Source organism: Petromyzon marinus, chromosome 60 (assembly GCF_048934315.1).
Source record: "Petromyzon marinus isolate PM22_M1 ecotype Great Lakes invasive population chromosome 60, UKy_Petmar_22M1.pri1.0, whole genome shotgun sequence".
Classification (NCBI taxonomy): Eukaryota; Metazoa; Chordata; class Hyperoartia; order Petromyzontiformes; family Petromyzontidae; genus Petromyzon; species Petromyzon marinus.
The window spans coordinates 2366070-2391049 of NC_133726.1; the positions used below are offsets into that span (position 1 = coordinate 2366070).

Consider the following 24980-nt stretch of genomic DNA (forward strand, 5'->3'; position numbering starts at 1 on the left):
CGTACACACAAATACACATTAACCCCAACTTCCACGCTCCACTCTCATACACACACAACACACAATTACACACGGATAGTCACATCCACACAATATACACAAATACACCAATAGGGTATGCTCATACACACAAAAACTCCACTCCCACTGGCTCTGACTCATACACACCCGTACACGCATACACACGCGTACACACAAATACACATTAACCCCAACTTCCACGAGCTGAAAGATGCCGGTTAAACGAATTGAATCCCCAAAAAATATATATACACATGTACTGTACATACATACGTATATACGAATTCATCATTTACTAATGCACACACATACATCAACCACCACTCACAGATTACACAAACAAACACTTAAGCACACACACACACACGTGCACCTACACAAAAGGCAAAGATCCCCCACGTATAGCCATTAGCGAGGACCGATTAAGGCCAGAACCGCAGGGGTGGGTGGCCAGCACCACGCCCGGCTGTCTTTGTCTCCCCAGTGCTGATGTTTACACACCGCACCAGGTACTCAGTTAAAGAAGAGTTAACCAAGGGAAGGCTTATGACGGGTTTAAATATTCACCACTGTTATTGGTCCTGACAGGGAATACAACTCGGGTTGCTGGGTTTGAGGTACAATGCACTAATCACGACACCACCGCTCCCCACTGCACACATCTATCAGACACACACACACACATCTCCTGAACGCAAACACGCGCGCACACACACGCGTGTGTCTGTCTGTCCAATTGGACATGCCATCTCTTCAGACTTCACTGCTCACACTTCAGAAGGAGCATGGTGGGTGGGGTGAGCGGATGGCCGTGTGGGTGGGAGAGTGTGGCTGTGGTTGGGTGGGTGAGCAGGTGATTGGGTGAGTGGGCCATGAGGTTGAATGGGTCAGTAGGTGTGTGGTGAGTGTGTGCGTGCGGGTGTGTGGGTATGGGTGCCGCGTTGGTGTTAGCGCGATGCGCTACGAACCCGGAGTCCCGGGTTCAATTCCCGCTCGTGGCCAACACCAGTGACGATTGTCTGAACCAGTCCTGGCCCTCCCCGAGGTCGACTCTGCCTCAAATGAGTACCTGGTGCGATGTGTGAACATCGCCACGAGGGAGACAAAGGCGGCCGGGCGCGGTGCTGGCCACCCACCCTTTCGTGTGCCACTCCGGCCTTCATAGGTGCTCGCTAACAGCACTTTCCCAAACAGTCTGTTAAGGCTATATGAGGGATCTTTGTCTCTGTTTGGTGTTTGAATGAGTGGATGCGTGAATGTGAGGGATGGCTGGGTTAGTGGATGAGTCAACTGGCATGTGTGTGTGTGACAATTTGTTGTGTGTGCAGGTAATTGGGTGTCCATGTGAGTGTGTACGTATACACATGAGCATGTGTGCTCGCATGTGTGTGTGTGTGCGCGTATATGATTATGTATGGGTGTGTGTAGTCATTTATGTATGTAGCTGTGCATGTGTGGGCGAGTGAGCGGAGAGCAGTATTGGTAGTGGTTAGCGCGCTGCGCTACGAACCCGGCGACCACGGTTCGATTGCCGCTCATGGCCAACACCAGTGACGATTACCTGAATCGGTCCTGGGCCTCCCCTAGGTCGACTCAGCCTCGAATGAGTACCTTGTGCGGTGTGCAGTAACAAATGCGGCCGGGCTTGGTGGTGCTGGCCACCCACCCCCCACCTCGTGCGCCGTGACGGCCTTCGTAGGCGCAACTCGCTGACGGGCACTTGCCCCAACAGCCTGTTGAAAGGCTATACAGGCGACCATTGTCTTTGTACCCACGTGCCCTTGTGTATGTGTGCGTGCCTGGCGGATGAGGTGGGAGTAGTGGGGGGGCTGCGGGGGGTCACGCCGGTCAGCCGCTTCCTCCCCCCCCCCTCAAACCGAGCCCCCAATCTCCACGGTGCACGGTGCTCATCAAGCGCCGGCATTCCCTCTCCCGACACCCAACACTGCAACCCCCAGCGCTGCCCCCCCGCCCCCCCCGTCACACGCGAAAGAAAATCCACCGAGGAATAATAATAAACAAAAAATAATAAATAATCGTCATGATGAAAAAAATACTTGAAAGTTCATCGCCATCGTGAAGGCTAATTGTCCGAGGTGAGACCCACGCATGGAAAATGTTTTAGGCTCCCGGACCTCAGGGGGTTCTCATAATGGCCGCGTTGGAGAGTTAACATTTAAGCTGCAAGAGCCGTGAGCCTGGGTTCGAGTCCTGGGTGACTCTCACAGGGTGAGTTCATCATGGCTGTTTGCGGGGAACTATAGTGGCCATGTCGGAGAAACTGAGAAGCTGGGTTCAATCCCTGGACCTAGGTAATTTCCTCTCAGAGGGAGAGTTCGCAATGGCTGTGTAAGGGGATTCATAACAGCCATGTCGGAGAAATTGAGAAGCTAGGTTCGAGCCTTGGACCTAGGTGATTCCCTCTCAGAGGGAGAGTTCATAATGGCTGAGTCAGGGAAATCATAATGGCCATGTCGGAGACACTCAGAACCTGAGATTGAACCCTGGGTCTCTCTATCAATAAAATAGTTAATAAAATGCTGTGTGTGGGTTGTGGTTCGTAATGGCTGGAGCCCTGGGTCTGTGTGACTCTCTCACAGGGGAGAGTTTGTAATGGCTGGAGCCCTGGGTTTGCGTGACTCTCTCACAGGGGAGAGTTTGCAATGGCCAGAGCCCTGGGTCTGTGTGACTCTCTCACAGGGGAGAGTCCGTAATGGTTGGAGCCCTGGGTCTACTTGACTCTCTCACAGGGGAGAGTTCGTAATGGCTGGAGCCCTGGGTCTACTTGACTCTCTCACAGGGGAGAGTTCGTAATGGTTGGAGCCCTGGGTCTGCGTGACTCTCTCACAGGGGAGAGTTCGTAATGGCTGGAGCCCTGGGTCTGCGTGACTCTCTCACAGGGGAGAGTTCATAATGGCTGGAGCCCTGGGTCTACTTGACTCTCTCACAGGGGAGAGTTCGTAATGGCTGGAGCCCTGGGTCTGCGTGACTCTCTCACAGGGGAGAGTTCGTAATGGCCGGAGCCCTGGGTCTGCGTGACTCTCTCACAGGGGAGAGTTCGTAATGGCTGAAGCCCTTGGTCTACTTGACTCTCTCACAGGGGAGAGTTCGTAATGGCTGGAGCCCTGGGTCTGCGTGACTCTCTCACAGGGGAGAGTTCGTAATGGTTGGAGCCCTGGGTCTGTGTGACTCTCTCACAGGGGAGAGTTCGTAATGGCTGGAGCCCTGGGTCTGCGTGACTCTCTCACAGGGGAGAGTTCGTAATGGCTGGAGCCCTGGGTCTGCGTGACTCTCTCACAGGGGAGAGTTCGTAATGGCTGGAGCCATTGGTCTACTTGACTCTCTCACAGGGGAGAGTTAATAATGGCTGAAGCCTGGGTCTACTTGACTCTCTCACAGGGGAGAGTTCGTAATGGTTGGAGCCCTGGGTCTGTGTGACTCTCTCACAGGGGAGAGTTCGTAATGGCTGGAGCCCTGGGTCTGCGTGACTCTCTCACAGGGGAGAGTTCGTAATGGCTGGAGCCATTGGTCTACTTGACTCTCTCACAGGGGAGAGTTAATAATGGCTGGAGCCCTGGGTCGGCGTGACTCTCTCACAGGGGAGAGTTTGCAATGGCTGGAGCCCTGGGTCTGCGTGACTCTCTCACAGGGGAGAGTTCGTAATGGCTGGAGCCCTGGGTCTGCGTGACTCTCTCACAGGGGAGAGTTCGTAATGGCTGGAGCCCTGGGTCTGCGCGACTCTCTCACAGGGGAGAGTTCGTAATGGCTGAAGCCCTTGGTCTACTTGACTCTCTCACAGGGGAGAGTTCGTAATGGCCTGAGCCTTTGGGTCTGTGTGACTTTCTTATAGGGAGTTAAAGAAGCCGAACGGGCGACGCTAACACCCTGGGGGTTTGAACGCAGGGTACGGCCGCCGATGATCAACCCGGGGTTCTCTCGAGCGTAGAGAGCCGACGGTCCTCAACTCGATAGCAAATTGCCCATGCGAAAAAACCCCATCACGCTACCGTGCTTAATGTTTTTTTTTCTCCCCAGTTCTGCTTTAACTGACACGCGATAAACAAACAACTCACTTAGCAGGGCATACACAATGTGTAACCCCCCTCCTATCGTCGGGTACCAGAAAAGGGTCATTGCCCGTGACCTCAGTACTAGGATTGGGATGGTTGAGTTTTATCCGTATGCTTTTTTGGGTGATTTGTTTACCTTTAATTGTACTTTGCACTGCTATGTGTGTTTTTTTTCATGTTGTTGTAACGTTCTTAGCCCTCCCCTCCTGGACATCTGTGAAAAAGAGCTTCGTAGCTCATGGGATTCCTCCGGCATAAAAAAAAAAAATCCGATTCCGATTCTGAAGTTCTGGGGCATAATCTTCTGTTGTTGCAACACTCTTACCCCGTGTTCCCGACTGGACATCGGTGAAAAAGAGCTTTACAGCTCATCAGATTCCTGCAGTATAAATACATTTTCTGATTCTGAATTTCTGTGGCCACTCTCCCGACACGACGCAGTGCGCCGCTAGCTGTGAGGAGCACCAACCGTAACCTCACTCATCCTCACGCCGCGACGGCGAATTCACAGATTCAAAACGAGCTGTGCGCAGCACATTTTTCTACGTGTAAGAGGACTCCACTCCGTTCTGTTAGTTTAAAACGTAGCAGGCTTTTGCGACAAATATCATACATAATACAGGTTTTTTTTTGGTTTAGATCACGTAAATATATGTGTTGTTAAATCTGCCACCACCCGACACAGCCAATTAGTAAGGTTTGTCACGTAAACAGAACATGCAAATGTGTTACTAGTACAGCACACCGGTGTGTTGGAAAGCAAAGCCACAAAATTGATCATCTGAGTACGCACATTTCGCCAGTAATTACAACTAGCTCCATCAGGCGATAGCAAGATTTGTGGAGAAGCCCTCCTGTTTCGTTCCTTAAAATAGAGGGGTAGATGTGATGACAACACTTGTGTGCTCTTCTTGCACGAAATGGGGGGAGTTAATGAATGCATAAAATGACTATGGGTACCCATTGCCGTTTGCGTTATTTATCTGTTACTTTGAAGTCTGGGGCTCCTCTAACGGAGGAAGGGAAAAACAACACAAACTCTCTCTCTCTCTCTCTCATCGCTCAGCAGACCTCTACAATTGGCATTTATCTCCTGAACGTATTGCGACATGCAAGAATGAATATAGCCATCCAGAGATGCGTAAAGACCCACAGAGATATAGACCCATAGATACGCAGAGATGCGTAGAGACCCACAGAGATATAGACCCATAGATACGCAGAGATGCGTAGAGACCCACAGAGATATAGACCCATAGATACACAGAGATGCGTAGAGACACAAACGGACCCGTAGAGACACAAAGACCCAGAGGTACACTCAGCTCCTGAATGTATTGCCATATGCAAGAAAGAATAGAGCTCTGAAGAGATGCATAGAGACCCACAGAGATATAGACCCATAGACACATAAGGATACAAAGGGACCTGTAGAGACACATAGAGACCCAGCGACATAAGCATTCATGGAGATCAACCAAGAGCCGTAGCAATACAAACAAACCCATAGAGATAAACAGACCTACAGAGATGCAGATACCCATAATGATACATAGACATGCAGAGATACAGACCCATAGATACATAGAGACACAAAGGATCAATAGAGACACACAGAGATACGTTAAAGACAAGCAAGAGTAGTGCAACCCAAACTATGGACCGTATAGTAAACTCAGAGATACGTAGACGACACATAGAGATCCACAACGATACACGGAGATAGTGTCGAGTGAACCCACTGCGGTCTGTGCTATTTCAACGCATGACAAGGAACAGCAGCACCACACGGACTCTCTCTCTGTGCTGAAGCCTTCTCGCTGTGGCAGCAGCAGCAGTAGCAGGACCTCGACATTCGTGGCACTGAGCTACCGAACAACAACATCGCTGCTGCTACTGCCATCGCGTGCAATGCCAGTCTATAGGAAATGTACATACATTTCCTATAGACTGGCATTGCCCTATAAGTCCGTGGATAGTGTAGCACCACACTGACTCTCTCTGCTGAAGCCCTCTCGTTGTGGCGGAAGGAGCAGCAGCAGCAGTAGCTTCACATTAGTGGCATCGACCTCCTGGACAACGACATCGCTGCTGATACTGCTTCTATCGTCCGTGAGAAAAAAAAAAAACTAGACCTTAACAATAATGTGGAGTTGGTGGGCACCAGAACTGGGATGAGAACGTGGGTTAATCGACTAAATGTATAATTTACTACTTTGTGGTTTGGTTACTCGTGGTCCCTTTAAAAACCTGACGGCTGCCCCCACCCACCCTCCCACCCCTTGCCCCCCCCCAACCGAAGGCAGGAAATCCCGACCACCCCCCAAGCCCAAACAAGCCACGGCAGGCGTGATGAGACGGCCGACGACAATGCCACCAACCCAATTTACTATTTTTATCTTACCAGGTAAGGCCCACTGAGATGTGTAGCTCTTTTTCAGAAGTGACCTGGCTCTCCACAAATGATAGCTCAACCAAGTGGCTTATCATGGTGTGGAAATGTATAGCAGCAGTCAAATGCTCTAAAGGCGTGATGTTGATTCTAAATGTGAAAGGGGAAAAACCGGAGGACCCAGGGAAAAATCCACACGACCGCGGGGAGCGAGAAAGACGCAAACGCCAAACATACAGCAGGTGTCAGGGTTGGGATCGAACCCACGACCTCCTGTATACTAGGCGGGGTAGTTAACATCTTGCCACTGTGGCAACCAGGCCAGGAGATAGGGTGATCAGGGCGGTGCAGGGGAAGTGAGCCCTACACCACCAAAGACAACGATCCGCTAACGACACCAAGTCCCAGGGCTCCAGCCATGACGAACTCTCCCCTGTGAGAGAAGTCACGCAGACCCAGGGCTCCAGCCATTACGAACTCTCCCCTGTGAGAGAGTCACGCAGACCCAGGGCTCTAGCCATTACGAACTCTCCCCTGTGAGAGAGTCACGCAGACCCAAGGCTCCAGCCATTACGAACTCTCCCCTGTGAGAGAGTCACACAGACCCAGGGCTCCAGCCATTACGAACTCTCCCCTGTGAGAGAGTCACGCAGACCCAGGGCTCCAGCCATTACGAACTCTCCCCTGTGAGAGAGTCACGCAGACCCAGGGCTCCAGCCATTACGAACTCTCCCCTGTGAGAGAGTCACGCAGACCCAGGGCTCCAGCCATTACGAACTCTCCCCTGTGAGAGAGTCACGTAGACCCAGGGCTCCAGCCATTACGAACTCTCCCCTGTGAGAGAGTCACGCAGACCCAGGGCTCCAGCCATTACGAACTCTCCCCTGTGAGAGAGTCACACAGACCCAGGGCTCCAGCCATTACGAACTCTCCCCTGTGAGAGAGTCACGCAGACCCAGGGCTCCAGCCATTACGAACTCTCCCCTGTGAGAGAGTCACGCAGACCCAGGGCTCCAGCCATTACGAACTCTCCCCTGTGAGAGGGTTACGCAGACCCAGGGCTCCAGCCATTACGAACTCTCCCCTGTGAGAGAGTCACGCAGACCCAGGGCTCCAGCCATTACGAACTCTCCCCTGTGAGAGAGTCACTTCCCGTCCAGCGGCACGCCCGGCGGTGTAGGCGGCGGGGGGGGGGGTAAGGGGGAGAGAGTCTTACCGCAAAGCCGGTAGGCGGCGAGGCTCTTGGCTGGCGCCGCCCTGGGGCCCGCCGCTGGGCGCACGCGTTGGGGGAGGTCGGGCAGCCACGCGAGGAGCAGCGACGCCAGCGCCGAGCGCTCGCCCAGAGACGCGGCCTCGGAGAACGCGCGGCCCACGCCCTGTGGGGTGGCGGCGGTGGGAGAGACGGTGTGACATAGGGGGAGATGGGGGGAGGCAGGGGGAGATAAGAAGACAGAGGGAGACGTGGGGGGAGATGGGGGGGGGAGGGGAGACAGAGAGATGGTGAAAACAGGGAGACAGGGGGAGAAGGGGGGGAATTGGGGAGAGACAGGGAGAGATAGGAGGAGACAGAGGGAGGTAGGGGAAGACAGGGGGAGACATGGAGATGGGGGAGACAGAGAAACAGGAGGTAGGGAGACGGGGGGGGGGGGGGAGATGAAGGGAGATGGGGCAGTAGGAGTTTGAGGATAACGGTGTGCTGATATAGCCTCATTCACGCACTCCGCATCTCCCAACACCGTACAATCCACAACACACAAGAGTGGTCTTCAGGCAAGCAACGAGTGTTCATAGGCGCAGGTTGAAAACTTGACCACCCCCAGAAAAATCCCGCGCAACCGAACGGGGGAGTGACACGTCAACCCACACAGGTGGAACAGATGGAGAGCAGTCCACGTTTTTCCGGATCGCCTTCTCCCGCCGGCGAGCCAGGATTCATATGGCACCTCAACGCCCACGGGAAGGGAGCTTCGCAACATTTGTGCGATCCGCCAACCCTCTCGTCGACTGCCTCCACGGGGCTGGATTGCAGCCCACGTGCGTAGCCGCCGCCACCACCCACACACAGGCTGGAGTCATTGGCTTTAGTGAGACGCGTATATATATATATTTTTTCCCCCGAAAACGATTTGACATCCTTACATGCATTTATATATTCGGGCACCATCAACGGCCGCCAATCGCCAAACGAAGCTACAGCGACGTCACCCGCAGCACTTGTGCCGGGCTGGGTGTACTTAGAAGGCCATCGCGGGAAGTTTGGAAGGCTCGCTGCTGCAAGGTGCTCACAGCACAGACCCGGGTGCTGTGGGTTGACCGACTGAGATCAGTGACAGAAGTGCCATCTGCGCTCGCTCCTGCGTCACCTCAAACATACAGTACATACAGGGTACGCGTTTAAGGCCGAGTCGACCTAGAGGAGAGCCCAGGACCAGTTGTGACATTCGCCGCTGATGTTGGCCGTGGCCAGGAACCTAAGTCGGGTGGTCTGGGTTCGTAGAGTAGTTTGCTAATCACTTTGACACCGCTCCCCCCCCGTACACACACGGGGATATATTTTATGACGACGATGATTATCATGACGACAATGAAAATCCAACGATTTGGTTAATGTTGTTGGGAAAAAAAGTGCTCTAACTGCGCGGCGTTTAAAACCAACATTATTAGAATTGCCCTCCGAACGGCGCCTTGATAAAAACTCGTGTTTTTCATTCGGATCCTAACAGCCACTTGCCCCCGCAAACGTCTGTGTAGACGACGATCTAAAACACGGGCGACCTTTGCCTCTGTTCTTTGTACCTGGAAGAGCTGCGAGAGTTTCAGCTGAGGGTCGGCGGCTCCGTAAGAAGGGAGGGAGGGAGGCTGGGCCCCCTGCCCCGCCCCCACCATGAGCGATACCACCTCGGGCAGGCGTAGAACCTGGCGTGTCAACTCCTGCAGCTGCTCCACGTCCGCTGTTGAACACACGCGCACACTTGTAGCCTTTACAAGGCTGTTGGACGCTGTTAGCAAGTAGCACCTGTGAAGGCCGGCACGGGAATCGAACTCGGGTCGCCGGGTTCGTAGCGCAAGCGGGCTAACCGCTACGACTACCTCTGCGAAGACTAAGATCCCACATATAGCCTGAAAATACTGTTAGGGCATATACCGTGAGAGAGTAGCAGCACCTAGCCGGCACAGCACACGAGGGAGAGGGTGGATGCCCAGCACCACGCCCGGCCACATTTGTCTCCCCAATAAAGATGTTTATATACACACCACACCAGGTACTCACTGAGTTGACCTTGGGGCAGATCCAGCACTGGTTCAGTAGATTGTCACTGCTGTTGTCCGTGAGCGGGAACCGAACTTGGGTCACGAGGTTCGTAGTGCAGCGTGCTGACCGCTACACCACCGCTCCATTGACAAAGATCACCCGTATAGTCTGAATAAACTATTGGGGCAAGTGCTATTAGCGAGCACCTATGAAGGTCGGCACGGCACACGAAATCGTGGGTGGCCAACACCACACCCGGCCGCCTTTGTCTCCCCAATGGTGATGTTTACACACCACACCTGGTACTAATTTGAGGCTGCATCGACTTAGTGGAGGCCCATGACTGGTTCAGATAATCGTCACTGATGTTGACCGTGAACGGGACTCAAACTCTGGTCTACAGGTTCGTATCACGGCACGCTAACCACTACACTAACTCTCCCCATACACACACAGACACATGCATACACACATACACATAGGCTCACTGCACCTCCTCGTGTCACGCAGTGCCCGGTCAAGCGAGTGACGGCTCAGAACGAGGCGTGAAAAACAGTTTTTGCACTGCAGCAGGCGCGCACACACACACTCACCTATACAGAATCACACACACACACATATACAAAATCATACACAGAGACACTCACCCAATACAGAATCGTATACACACACACTCACCTATACAGAATCACACACACACATATATACAAAATCATACACAGAGACACTCACCCAATACAGAATCGTACACACACACACTCACCTATACAGAATCACACACACACACTCACATATACAAAATCATACACAGAGACACTCACCCAATACAGAATCGTACACACACACACTCACCTATACAGAATCACACACGCACACTCACATATACAAAATCATACACAGAGACACTCACCCAATACAGAATAGTACACACAGACACACACTCATCATTACAGAATCATATACAAATATACACACTCACCTATACAGAATCACACACACACTCACATATACAAAATCATACACAGAGACACTCACCCAATACAGAATCGTACACACAGACACACACACTCATCATTACAGATTCATAAACACAGATATTTACACACTCACTACAGAATCATACATGGACATAGTGTACACACACACACACCCCTATACAGAATTACGCACAGACTCACACACAAACACACAAACACCTATACAGAATAATACACGCAGAAACACACACACACTTACCTATCCAGAATAATATACAGACACACACACTCACCTATACAGAATCACACACAGACACACACACTCACCTATACAGAATCACATATACATACCCATATACAGAATCATACACACAGACACACACACACTCACCATTCCAGAAACACACAGACACACACTTACCTATTCACAATCATATACACAGACATACACATACTCACCAAATAAGCTTACGCATACTCACACTCAGTTGCTCATGTACACAAACTCATATACACTGATACACACTTACATACACGACACTAATAATGCTGCCGCTACTGCTGATGATTTTGTGACTGACGATGATGATGATGCTGCTGCTGTCGTTTTCTTACCATCGGCCGTGGGTGCGTACAGCACACAGCGAATCCACACGCGCACACAAAGGGAGTCGAACCCAGGTCCCCCATCCTCAGCAGCCTCCACCCCCCTCAGGGACCTGCAATGACAAAGATACGCCCCCCCCGTATAGCACTGATGAAGGCCGGTACGGCACATGAGGAGGTGGCGTGGCTAGAGCCACGCACGGCCACGTTTGTCTCCCCAGTGCTGATGTTCACACACCGCAACAGGTATTAATTTAAGGCTGAGTCGACCCAGGGGACCGGTTCAGATATTCGTCACCGGTGATGGCAGTGAGCGGGAATTGAACTCGGGTCGCCGGGTTCGTAGCGCAGTGTGCCAATCGGCGTGCGCGACGCTCCCCGCTGCGGGAACACACGCACACAATGGCCGGGTCACAGACTCAGCCGACACCGGTGAACACACGTACGTCACACGTTTTTGGCTGGCCATCGAGCCAAGACGGTCACCGCATCGCGCGCTTTCAGATGCGCTTCTGCAGCCGTCTGGAGCTATGCACTTTTAGATCTAAATAAAAAAAACTCATTTCTTGAGAACTGCTTTTTGTGTTTAGTTTGTTGTTCTTCCCCCGGCACCTCCGATTAGCACGGTTGGCTACGTACGGTGTGAAGGAAGCTCAACGTACGTACGCATCCCATCCCGCTCTCTCGAGTTCTCGCCCTGGTTACACAACATCAACTTGAACTCGGCGTGCGTGTGTGTGTGTGTGTGCGCGCGCGGCGTCACAGGATGTTTGCGAGCACCCGTTGGGGATGACGTGGGTGAGGAAGCGACAGGCGAGTGGCGGAGGCAGACCCTCGTCCCACGCGAAATCGCGCAGCAGCAAAGCTGCCGTCCGCGGGTTGCAATCCGGGACCAGGTCTCCGCTCTCCACCGCAAACAGCGTGAGGCCTGATCGAGTTCAAGTGACACCATCGCAAACCAGGTCGGGGGTCAGTAGGTCGTCGTGTATCTGTTGCTGCGCGGTTGACCACCCGAAGGAAGGCAACTCTAGTCTCATAACCAGCACTGACATCTGACCGTACGTGATGCGTGCGTGCGCGTGTGAGATGCATGTGTGTGTGTGTGTGCGTGTCTGCGTGTGTGTGTGAGATGCATGTGTGTATAAGGGTAGTGTTAGTGCAGCGGTTAGTGCGCTGCACTACGAACCTGGCGACCCGAGTTCGATTCCCGCTCACGGCCAACACCAGTGACGATAATCTGGACCGGTCATGGGCTTCTCCTAGGTCGACTCGGCCTCAAAATAAGTACCTGGTGCGGTGTCTAAACATCACCACTCGGGAGACAAAGGCGGCCGAGCATGGTGCTGGCCACCCACCCCCTCGTGTGCTGTGCTGGCCTTCATAGGTGCTCGCTAACAGCACTAAGCCCCAACAGTCTGTTAAGGCTATACGGGAGATATTTGTCTTTGTTGTGTGTATGAGATGCATGTGTGTGTGTGTATGGGAAGCGGTGTGCAGCGGTGAGCGTGCTGCACTACGAACCTGGTGACCTGAGTGATTCCCACTCACGGCCAACACCAGCGACGATTATCTGAACCAGTCCTGGGCCTCCCCTAGGTCGACTCAGTTTAAAACCTAGTTGGCTTTTGCGACCAATATCATCCATAATAAAGGGACGTTTTTTGGGGTTAGATCGCGTCAATATAAATGTGTCGTTAAACCCGCCACCACCTGACACAGCCAATTAGTAAGGTTTTTCACGTAAACAAAACGTTCCAATTAGTTACTACTTCAGCACACTGGTGTATTGGATAGTAAACCCAGAACATTTACCATTAGAGTATGACGTTTCACTGATTATTACAACCAGCTTCATCAGGCGATTTGCCATAATTGTGAAGAAGTATTCCTGTTTCCGTCTTTGAAGTCAACTCAGCCTTAAATGAGTACTTGGTGCGGTGTGTGAACATCGCCACTTGGGAGACAAATGCGGCCAGGCGTGGTGTTTGGCCACCCACCCCATCGTGTGCTGGGCCGGCCTTCATAGGTGTTTGCTCCCAGCGATTGCCCCGAGTCTGTTAAGGCTATACGGGGGCCTTAGTCTTTGTGTGTGTGTATGAGATGCGTGTGTGTGTGTGTATAAGATGCGTGTGTGTGTGTATGAGATGCGTGTGTGTGTGTGTGTATGAGATGCGTGTGTATGTGTGTGTATGAGATGCGTGTGTGTGTGTGTGTATGAGATGCGTGTGTGTGTATGAGATGCGTGTGTGTGTGTATGAGATGTGCGTGTATGAGATGTGTGTGTATGAGACGTGTGTGTGTGTATGTGTGTGCGTATGAGATGTGTGTGTATGAGACGTGTGTGTGTATGAGATGTGTGTGTGTATGTGTGTGTGTATGAGACGTGTGTGTGTATGTGTGTGTGTATGTGTGTGTATGAGATGCATGCGAGTGTGTGTATGTGCGTGCGTGTGTGCACTATTCTCACTGGAGTCAGCGTTTCTGTCAGTCACGCATTACGCTTCCTCTCTCCCTCCACTCTCTCCTCCCTCTCCCTTATCTCTCTCCACGCTTGACTCTCTCACACCACACTCTCCTCTCTCAACCCCTTATCTCTCTTCACTCTCTCCTTATCTCTCTATACTCTCCCCCCACTCTCTCTCCTCTCTAACGGTACTTACTGCTGTCTCTCCACTCTCGTTCCTGTCTCTCCACTCTCCCTTCTCTACTCTCTCCCCACTCTCCCCATATCTCCCCTCTCTCTACTCGCCTCTCTCCAATCTCTCTGCTCGCGCTCTCTCTCTCTCTACCATCATCATTTGCCCTCTCTGATTTTTCTCCCTTCTCTCTCCACCTTTCTTTCCCACCAATCCAATCTCCTCCCTCGCTAAGCTCTCCCAACTCGAACTGCCCTCTCACGTACCTCTCCCTCTCATTCCTATATTCTCTTTCCTCTCTAAATGTCTCTCCTCCCTCTCTCACCCATTACTCCTCCCTCACCAATCTCTCTCCCCTCTTTTCTCTCACCCATCTCTCTCATCCCCATCACCTCTCTGCCTGCTCTCCTTGCCTCTCTCCTCTCTCTGTCAGGTTTCTCACAGCCCAGACTCACAGCTTCCCCTCCCCCTCATCCCGACAATACTCAGCAAAACTGTCAATTAAAACCATCCCTCCCTATGTCTCTCTCCTGTCTGTCTGTGTCTCTCTCCTGTCTGTCTGTGTCTCTCTCTATCTCTCTCCTGTATGTCTGTGTCCATCTATATATATCACCATGTCTGTCTTTATCTCGATCTCTCACTCTGTATCCATGTCCTCTTTCCAACCTCCTCAGCTAGATGATTTAGCAATATTGCCAATTAAAACCACCTTCTGTCTATATGTCTGTCTCTCCATCTCGTTCTCTGTATCTCTGTAGGTTTGTCTCACTCTGTGTGTGTCTCTCTCTGTCTCTATGTCACCCTCTCTATCTCTCTCGCTATGCCTCCTACACTCACACACGTCACATACTCACACCGATAGAGAGACAAAGATCCCCCGTATAGCCTAAACAGACTGTTGGGGCAAGTGCTGTTGGCGAGCACCTATGCAAGCCAGCATGGCACACGAGGGGGTGGGTGGCCAGCACCACGCCCGGCCGCCATTGTCTCCCCGGTGGCGATGTTTACACACCGCACCAGGTACTCATTTGAGGCTGAGTCGACCTAGGGTAGGCCCAGGACCGGTTCAGATAATCGTCACTGGTGTTGGCCTTGAGCGGGAATGGAACCCGGGTACCCAGGTTCGTAGCGCAGCGTAGCGCTAACCGTTACACTACCGCTCTGTCTCTCCATCTCTCTCTCTCTGCATCTCTGTAGGTTTCTGTCTCACTGTATGTGTATCAATGTCACCCTCTCTATCTCTCGCTATGCCTCCGACACTCACACACGCAACATACTCACACCACTACAGAGACACACACAACAACAACAACAACAACCGCCATTCGCCACTAAGTGGCGGTGACGTCACCACGACACTTGTGCCAGGATATGTGCACCTTGAGACACACGCACACACACACACCCTCACACATTCATCCACTCACTCACAACACACTGCACACCCCTCCCACACGCACACACTATCCACCACACTCCACACACACACATGCTCGCTCACTCTGCTCAACCCTCTCAGTAGTCTCTCACCTGCGGCTACGTCAGCCGTGAGCTCCGAGGCAGAATCTGAGCGCCGGGTTTGGCTGACAACTGGCAAACACCACCTCCACACGGCACCAGCTACAGCCCTCACCGCCTCCTCCTGTCCCCCCGTGTCTCCGTGCCTCCCAGCTGCACAATCCCTGCGACAAACACACGCAACAAAGACAAAGATCCCCCGTGTAGCCTTAACAGACTGTTGGGGCAAGTGCTGTTAAACACGTAGGCTTTCGCGACCAATATCATCCGTATTAGAGGTTTTTGGGGTTAGACAGCGTAAATGTAAACGTGTGTCGTTAAAACCCGCCACCAGCTACTCGCTAACAAGTGCTGTCAGCGAGTAGCACCTATAAAGGCACAAGTAAAGGTGGGTGGCCAGCACCACACCCGACCGCCTTTGTCTCCCCAGTGGCGATGTTTACCAGACACTGCACCTGGTACTCCTTTAAGGCCGAGTCGACCTAGGGGAAGCCCAGGACCGGCTCAGATAATCGTCACCGGTGTTGGCCGTGAGCGGGAATCGAACTTTGATCGCCAGGTCCGTAGCGCAGTGCACACACACACGTATGCGTATATACATACATAATGGGCAGTAACAACCCTTTGTCAATCCACTGCTGGATGAAGGTCCCCCCCCCCAATGCTACGTCCATCAGTCGAGCTGTTTGCCCATACTTCACTGAACTGGTCGATGCAGTTTGGTGAAGGGGGGGTGGGTGGGGCAGGATCCAGGATCGGTTGAGATATCACCACCGTGTAACAAAGACAAAGATCCCTTGTGTAGCCTTCACAGACCGTTGGGGCAAGTGCCGTTAGCGAGCAGCACCTACGAAGGCCGGCACGGCACACGAGGGAGGTGGGTGGCCAGCACCACGCCAGGCCGCCTTTGTCTCCCCAGTGGCGACGTTTACACACCGTACCAGGTACTCGTTTGAGGCCGAGTCGACGTAGAGAAGGTACAGAATTGGCTTCGATGTTCGTCACCGGTGTTGGCAGTGAGCCGGAATCAGACTCTGGTTGTCGAAGTGCAATGTGCTAACCACTGCACCACCGCTCCCCCAAAGACAAAGACCCCCTCACAGCCTAAACAGACTTTTGCGGCAAGTGCTGTTAAGCAAGCACCTAGGAAGGTCGCACACACGTACACACACATCAACACATACATAAAGATACACCAATACACACTACCATACAAACACCCATGCACACACATACCAAAATACATACACACACAAGACACATGCCATCACACACACTATATTTATATACATACAAACAACGCACTCACGCGTATATAAACACACATATTGATGTATAAATACACACAAACACACCATCGTGCTCACATTCGCATTCATGTATCAACACACAGATACAAATGCACAAAACAAGCACACACACAAACACCACCGTGCACACACAAACACACAAAATACGCACACACAAAAACCACCATGCACAAACACCACCGTGCACACACCACAAACACACAAAACACGCACACACAAACAAACACCACCGTGCACACACAAACACACAAAACACGCACACAAACAAACACCTCCGTGCACACACAAACACACAAAACACGCACACAAACAAACACCACCGTGCACACACAAACACACAAAACACGCACACACAAACAAACACCACCGTGCACACACAAACACACAAAACACGCACACACAAACAAACACCGCCGTGCATACACAAACACACACAAACACCACCGTACACACACAAACACACAAAACACGCACACAAACAAACACCACCGTGCACACACAAACACACAAAACACGCACACAAACAAACACCACCGTGCACACACAAACACACAAAACACGCGCAAACACCACCGTGCACACACCACAAACACACGCACACACAGGCAAAGGGCTGTGAGCATCTCTCAGGTGGCTGAGCCAGAAACTTCTAACGCGTGGGTTTGAGCCCTGAGGCAGGGCGTCCCTACGGAGGATTACGCCTCTGGCTGAATACAAAATACAGCAACCTCTAAAGGGCTCGGTTAGATTCCTGGGAGTGGGTGTCTCCACAGCCATGAACCTTCATATATCCTGGGTTCTAGCCATGGGTTTGGTTGTCTCTCTCTCACTCTCTCTCCCTAAACTACTCATAATGTCTTCTTTGGTTCTTTCGGTAAAGTCACGTAGAATGAGAATAAAATAATAAATTTACCGAAAGAACCAAAGAAGATGAATCATTGCAGTCACGAAAGCTTTAAATCGAAATTTACTCATAATGTCCATGTCAGACATCAAACCAGAACCACTGAGACCCTGAGTTTGAGTCGAGATTCTGGGTGCCTTAAAATTGTTTCTCCTTTTATCTCTGCGAGTTCACGATGGACGTGTGAGAGCCATCGCGACTGAGGATCCTGGGTGTGAGTGTGTCCCTCTCGCTCGGGGTTTAATAATTGGCCGTGTCAGAGCCACCGAACCAGTGGGATTGAGACCACAGGTTCGAGTCCTAGAGCTGTCACGGACTCTCTCTTTCTCGTCCAGCTCTGGATAGAAACTGTGGCCGGTGTAGGTGAGAGAGTGCACAGGAGGCATCAATCTTTAATCTCTCATCGCGCGGGTGTGCAGGGGGGGATGAGGTGTGGGGGAAGGAGGAGGAGGAAATAAACACAGGCATCGACAGGCCAGCGGGAGGATAAATTATAAATGCGCGCGCACGCACGCACGTGTGCACACATACACGTATGCACACATTTATACACGCACATATATATACACGCACGTATATAAACACACGTACACATATATACAAATACAAAGATCTACCGTATAGCATTTAAATGACTGTTGGGGCGAGTGGTGCTCGCCAGCACCTATGAAGGCTGAAATGGCACACGAGGGGGTGGGTGGCCAGCACCACGCCCGACCGCCTTTCTCACCCCCAGTGGCGATGTTTACACACCGCCCCAGGTACTCATTTGAGGCTGAGTGAGCCTATGGGAGGCCCAGGACCGGTTCAGACATTCATCACCGCTGTTGGCACAGTTCACTGACCACTGAGAATCAAAGAAGCAAACTCGAGACACCACACAAAAAAATATATATTCCTCATACGGCCTACCGAACATGTATGAAGGCCAACACGGCACACAAGCGGGTCAGTACCGCGCCCGGCCACCTTTGCCCCCCAAGAGGTGATGTTCACACACCACATCAGGTACTCATTAAAGGCCGAGTCAACCTAGGGGAGGGTCTGGCACCAGTTCAGATATCTGTCACTGTTATTGTTGGTGAGCACCAACTGAACTCGGGTCGCCGAGTTCAGAGCACAGTGCGCGAACCACTGCACTACCGCTCCCCATACACAAGTACTCCCCATACTCGCACGCACAACAACAACCGCTATTCACCACTAAGTGGCGGTGACGTCACCACGACGCTTGTGCCAGGCCATGTGCACCTTGAGGCCACGTGAAGTGTCGGACGCCCGCGGGCAGGAGGTCACGGGGCAGACTCAGGTGCCACGGGTCGACTGACTGAGATGACTGAGATGACTGGCTGATGCACCACCTGTGCCCCTACTGTGCCAACCTGCTGTGCTTTAGCCACCCGGCGCTCCGCTCGTTGTTGTGAGCGTCGCTCCTCCGCCTTCCGTTGTTGTTGGAGGGCGACTGCCTCCAACTGCCCAGTAGCAGCGTCCTTCACGAGCCTCCTCCACAGAGGCCGATCTTGACACTGCTGGTACCAGTCATCGGCAAGTCCACTCAGCTCCACGTCCTCCTGTACCACATCACTCCATCTCTTCTCTAGCCCGTGCCGCGCCCGTTTAGCCCCCTCGATCCGGCCGAACAAAAGCTGTTTCGGCATGCGGTGGCTGGGCATGCGGGCTACATGACTCAGCCAACGCAACCTTGCCTGCCGAAGGAGCTCACCGATGGGACGTTGCCCAGATCTTTCAAGGATTTGTGAGCTCCTCACACAATCCAGCCTGGTTAAACCCAGGATGGATCGTAGGCAGGTTAGCCTAAATGTTTCTAACCGGCGAAGATGTTCCATTAAGGGGGTCCACGTTTCGCAAGTGTAGAGAAGGGAGGGAATGACCGTGGCCGAGAAGACCTGAAGCTTAGTGCGGAGCGACAGACCAGGTAGCTTCCACACAGCGTTACGCAACCGATGAAAAGATATTGCCGCTCGACTGATTCGGAGTGAGACCTCTGCTGTTAAACTGGAGCCGGTCATAAGTACACTGCCCAGGTATGGGAAACTCTCCACTCTCTCCACAATTGCCCCATCACCGATTGGGAGTTGTGGGGGTGGAGTGTCCGATGGTACAAAATACCCAGGCAGGTGCTTAGTTTTGGTGGGGCTGATGGTAAGGCCCCATCTCTTAGTGGCACGCTCCAGTCTCAGCAGCAGCGTCTCCAACTCCTCCTCTGAATGAGCAGCTATTACCAAATCATGAGCATACATAACGTGGTTGAGCAATAGGGAGCCATCCCTTGACTGCACCCGGGCATCGATCAGCCTCCCATTATATCTGTACCAAATGGAGATTCCCCCGGTACAGCTATTGAAGGCTTCACGAACTACGTGGTCAAAATAGATGTTAAATAATGTGGGAGCCAGAGGACATCCCTGTCGCACCCCAAGGTGTACAGGGAATGGCTCTGACTCCCGGCCACGTAGTTTTACCCGGGCCCGCTCACCATCATGAAGGTCCTTAATGATCGCGCGCACACACGCGCGCACACACACACGCACCTACACACGGGCACATCAGAATCTAGCCGCAGGCAACCACCTGTGATACAGGTGTCATGGGGTGAGGGGAAGAGAGAGTGAGGGAGAGAAAGGGATGAGGGTGAGAGTGAGACTGCGGGAGAGCGAGAGGTGAGATAAAAGAAAGAGGTTGGGAGAGGGAGGTGGGAGAGATGAGAGTTGCTGAAAGCAGTAGTCAGAGTATGCACTCACCTACACTCACCACATACCGAGCAAAGACAAAGATCCCCCGTATAGCCTGTAACAGACTGTTGGGGCAAGTGCTGTTTGCGAGCACCCATGAAGACCGGCACAGCACACGAGGAGGTGGGTGGCCAGCACCGCACCCGGCCACCTTTGTCTCCCTAGTGGCGATGTTCACACACCACATGAGGTACTCATTAAAGGCTGAGTCAACCTAGGGGAGGTCTGGCACCTGTTAGTGGGAATCGAACTCGGGTTTGGTTGTTTGTAGTTGCAATGTCATTGGTGCTCATCTCAAATTCAAAGCCCTGAGTCAGTGATGGACATTTCATATTCCAATGGTGTGGGGACGAGTCTATCCATAGGACAACCCCCGTTGATTGTCACCGCAAAGTGGTACTTAATTATTTTATCGACCCCGGAGGAAAGGATGATGGTGAGCTGAGTGAACTCCCCTAGCCTCCCCGCTCCCAACCAGGATTTGAACTCGCAACCTTTTGATTGCGAGCCACTCGCTCTCAGCGCCCGAGCCATCTGGCCAGCCGACTCAAAAACACAAACATAAATTTAGCGCACACACTAAAATATATAACTCGGACGGATGCGCGCACACACGCAACACACACACTTGTATATCTAACACATATACACACACCTATAAATTTAACACACACATGCACACACACATACAATATATCTAACACTAAGACTTATGAATTTAAAACGTAAACACACATATATATTCAACACACACAGAGGATTACACACGAGATATACTATATAAGCGCGTGCGTGTGTACGTTCGCGTTGCGTGTGTGTGTTGAATATATATTTGTGTGCGCGATTCAAATTCATAAGTCTTAGTGTTGGATATTGTATCTACCACACACACACATAAACATATCTACCCCACACACACACACTTGCCACCATATCTAACACATGCAAGCTTAAATATATCACACACACGTATTCACTCCCACACACACACACACCTACCACCATACTTAATACATGCAAACTTTAACATGTAATGCACACGTGTACACGCCCATACGGTACAACAATCCCCCATATAGCTTTTGGCAAATTGTCGTGGCAAATTTTGTTAGCGAGCACCTATGAAGGCTGGTACGGCACACAAGAGTGTGGTGTTACCAGATCCACGCCTGGCCGTCTTTGTTTCCCCAGTGCTGATGTTTATTCAGTACAACACACGTAGTACTCCTTTAAGACTAAGTCAACCTAGGGGAGGAGAAGCACCGGTTAAGACAACTGTCATTGGTGTTGGCCATGAGCGGGATTTGTAGTGCAGCTTACAAACTGCTATACTTCTGCTCCCCACACACTCGCGAACACATACACACCGACACACAGTCTCAAATACTTACACACACACACGTAATCGCATATCTGCACACGCAAGACTCACACATACAGACACTCTCACATACTCACAAATATACTCACTGGTACGCACACGCACACACAAAGACACAGATCCTCACCATATCCTTCAACAGACTGTTGGGGCAAGTGCTGCTAGGGAGCACCTATGAAGCCCGCCGATACGGTACACGAGGGGGTCAGTGGCCAGCACCACACCAGGCCGCCTTGTCTCCGCAGTGGGCGATGTTTACACATTGCATCAGGTACTCATTTGAGGCTGAGTCCACCTAGGACAAGTTCAGATATTTCACTGGTGTTGGCCGTGAGCAGCAATCGAACTCGGGTTGCCAGGTCCCCAGCGCAGCACGCTAACCGTTACATTCCCGCTCCCCGCAGCACAAAAAAAGACAAAACACACGCATGTACACATGGACATACATACACACGCGCACTCACACTCTCTCTCTCACACTCACTTGCATAACCACACACAACACACGTATACACAAACACACAAACGTATGCAATGCAGGCAGGCGAGGCAGGCAGCACACACACACACAAACAAACAAAACAAACACGTAAACACACACACAAGCAGGGAGACGGATGAGTGACAGGGCGGTCGGGTGATTTTTAAAAACACAGACCGACCCGGCTTGGCCCTCGGGACACTAAATAAATATATAAGGGCATTATAAAAGTGGGAGATGAAAAAGAGGGGTGGTGGTGGCGGTGGTGGTGGCGGTGGTGGTAGGGGGGTTGGTTGGTGGTGGCGATGGTGGTGGTAGAAGGGGGTTGGTTGGTGGTGGTGGTGGTGTGAGCTGCTGCTGCTGCTACATACACGGGGCTTGGAGGAGGATGATGTGTGGGTTGCGGGGTTGGGTGAGGGCTGCTGTGTTCTAGGCTGGGGTTAAAATCCCAAGACTCTTGGCCAGAGGCAAACACGGCTCAGCCTCTAACAAGCGGGCAGGGGATGAGCGAGGAATATTAAACACGGAGGGGAGCGAGTGTACACACACACGCACATATAGGCACAAACACACACACGTGTCCACATATAGGCGGCTAGGGTGGCGGCAGCAGTGATGACCCTGCTTGTGTCTCACGGCAAGAAGGACCTGGGGGGTTTGATTCCCAACTCGGGTGCCTTTCTGCATGTGTAGAAATTGTACGTTCTCCCCCTGTATCTGTATGGGATAATCTCCGTGTTCTCCGGTTTCCTCTCGTAGCGACAAAAAAAAAACGTACAATGTAACCGACATTGGGGGAAAATATCTCAATGCCGGAAAAAAATTCCCACTAAATTGCTGAATTGGGATCGCGCGCAGCAGCAGCAGCAGCAACATCCGAAAACTGAGCAGGACCCTCTCGTAAAAGAGTCTTGAGACTCCGTGAGCTTTCCTGGATAAACAAGCGCAGTAGTAGTAGTAATAATAATAGCCACCGTGAGTGTGGCGAGCGAGTGTGTACGAGTGGTTCGTGGACAATGCTACTAACCTGTGACCTTAATGAGAGCTTGCAGACACACATACACACGTGTGTACACCTACAAAGCGATATATACACAGTTAATGAATACGTGTGTATGTGTGTATGTACGTTTAGGGTTAGTGAGTGTGAGAGCGGAGACCGGTTGTCCCCGCTGCATGACTCGCCTTCCATTCCCACTCACGGCCAACACCGGTGACGATTAACTGAACCAGTTCTGGGACTCGCCTAGGTCGACTCAGCCTTGAATGGTGCCATGGAGGCGAGATGTAAACTGTTTTGCCTGATATTTTGGAGGTCATGTGTTTGATCCCGACCCTGACGCCTGCTGTATATTTGGACTTTGCATATCTCTCTTTCACCGTGGTCGCATGGATTTTTCTCCGGGTCGTCCGTTTTTTCCCCCACCACATTTGGAATGAATGTGCATTTAAAGTAATTTTTCTGCTATACATTTTCACGTGACAAGCCACTTGGCTGAGCTATCATTTGTGGCCAGGTCGCTTCTGAAAGAGAGATATATAGCTCAGTGGGCCTTACCCGGTAAAGTAAAAAAAAATAGTTTGCATTTTTTTTTAGTTGCGACTGATTACCTGGTGCAGTGTGGAAATATCAGCACCGGGGAGACAAAGGCGGGTGGGCATGGTGCCACACCACATCACCCATACCTGTGCACTGTGCCCACCTTAATAGGTGCTCGTCAACAGCACTTGCCCCAGCAGTCCGTCAAAGGCTATATGTGGGATCTTATATTTTTGCTGTGTGCCTCTATAAAACTCTATGCGCATAATTGTGTGTTTATGATCCATGTGTATATATATATGCATGTGTTTGCATGGCTAGGTATTTGCGCACTGCGCGAAAAGCCCACTGACCTCGGTTAGAGAGAGGAGAGATGCAGAGACTGAGGGAGAAAGAGACAAAGATAGGGAAAGACAGAGACCAGATCTCAACTCAAGACACTGATCCTGATACCCGGTCTCAACTCAAGAAACTGACCCTGAGACCCGGTCTCAACTCAAGACAATGACCTTGAGACCCGGTCTCAACTCAAGAAACTGACCCTGAGACCCGGTCTCAACTCAAGACAATGACCTTGAGACCCGGTCTCAACTCAAGAAACTGACCCTGAGACCCGGTCTCAACTCAAGACACTGATCCTGCGACCCGGTCTCAACTCAAGAAACTGACCCTGAGACCCGGTCTCAACTCAAGACACTGATCCTGCGACCCGGTCTCAACTCAAGACAATGACCTTGAGACCCGGTCTCAACTCAAGACAGTGATCCTGAAACCCTGTCTCAAGATACTGATCATGAAAGCCGGCCTCAAGACACTCATGATAATAATAATAAGAAGTGTTTAGCCTGGATAATGAAATGCTTATTTATGCAATTTTATGAAGATGTTCTCTTCGTTAAAATGTATAATTTTCCAACAGGGGGTTAAGAATTTTGAGAAGTTTGATATTTTTGCCGACATTAATCGCTCATCTGTGGTTGTTTTTTTGTGAGCGAGTGCATTGAGAATAAGGAATGAAAATCTTCGCTGAGGCTGTTCCCATGTGAACCTTTCAATTCTGAAAAGTTTCACTCATTCTAGTTTATCTAAGTGTATACGTATATACGTTTTATATATGTAGTGTTTATTTTATTTTATT

At 51.5% G+C, this 24980-nt stretch overlaps 1 protein-coding gene across 1 annotated transcript in view; it reads right to left on the reverse strand.

Annotated features, from left to right (window-relative positions):
- MMS22L (MMS22 like, DNA repair protein) overlaps positions 1–24980 on the reverse strand; it is a 126843-nt gene that overhangs the window by 57267 nt on the left and 44596 nt on the right. Inside the window, exons 17-21 of the mRNA XM_032976713.2 lie at positions 15486–15637; positions 12100–12247; positions 11329–11432; positions 9280–9434; positions 7700–7859 (exon numbers count right to left, since the gene is read on the reverse strand). Coding sequence (XP_032832604.2) covers positions 7700–7859; positions 9280–9434; positions 11329–11432; positions 12100–12247; positions 15486–15637 — 719 coding nt within the window. The remainder of the gene's footprint in view (positions 1–7699; positions 7860–9279; positions 9435–11328; positions 11433–12099; positions 12248–15485; positions 15638–24980) is intronic.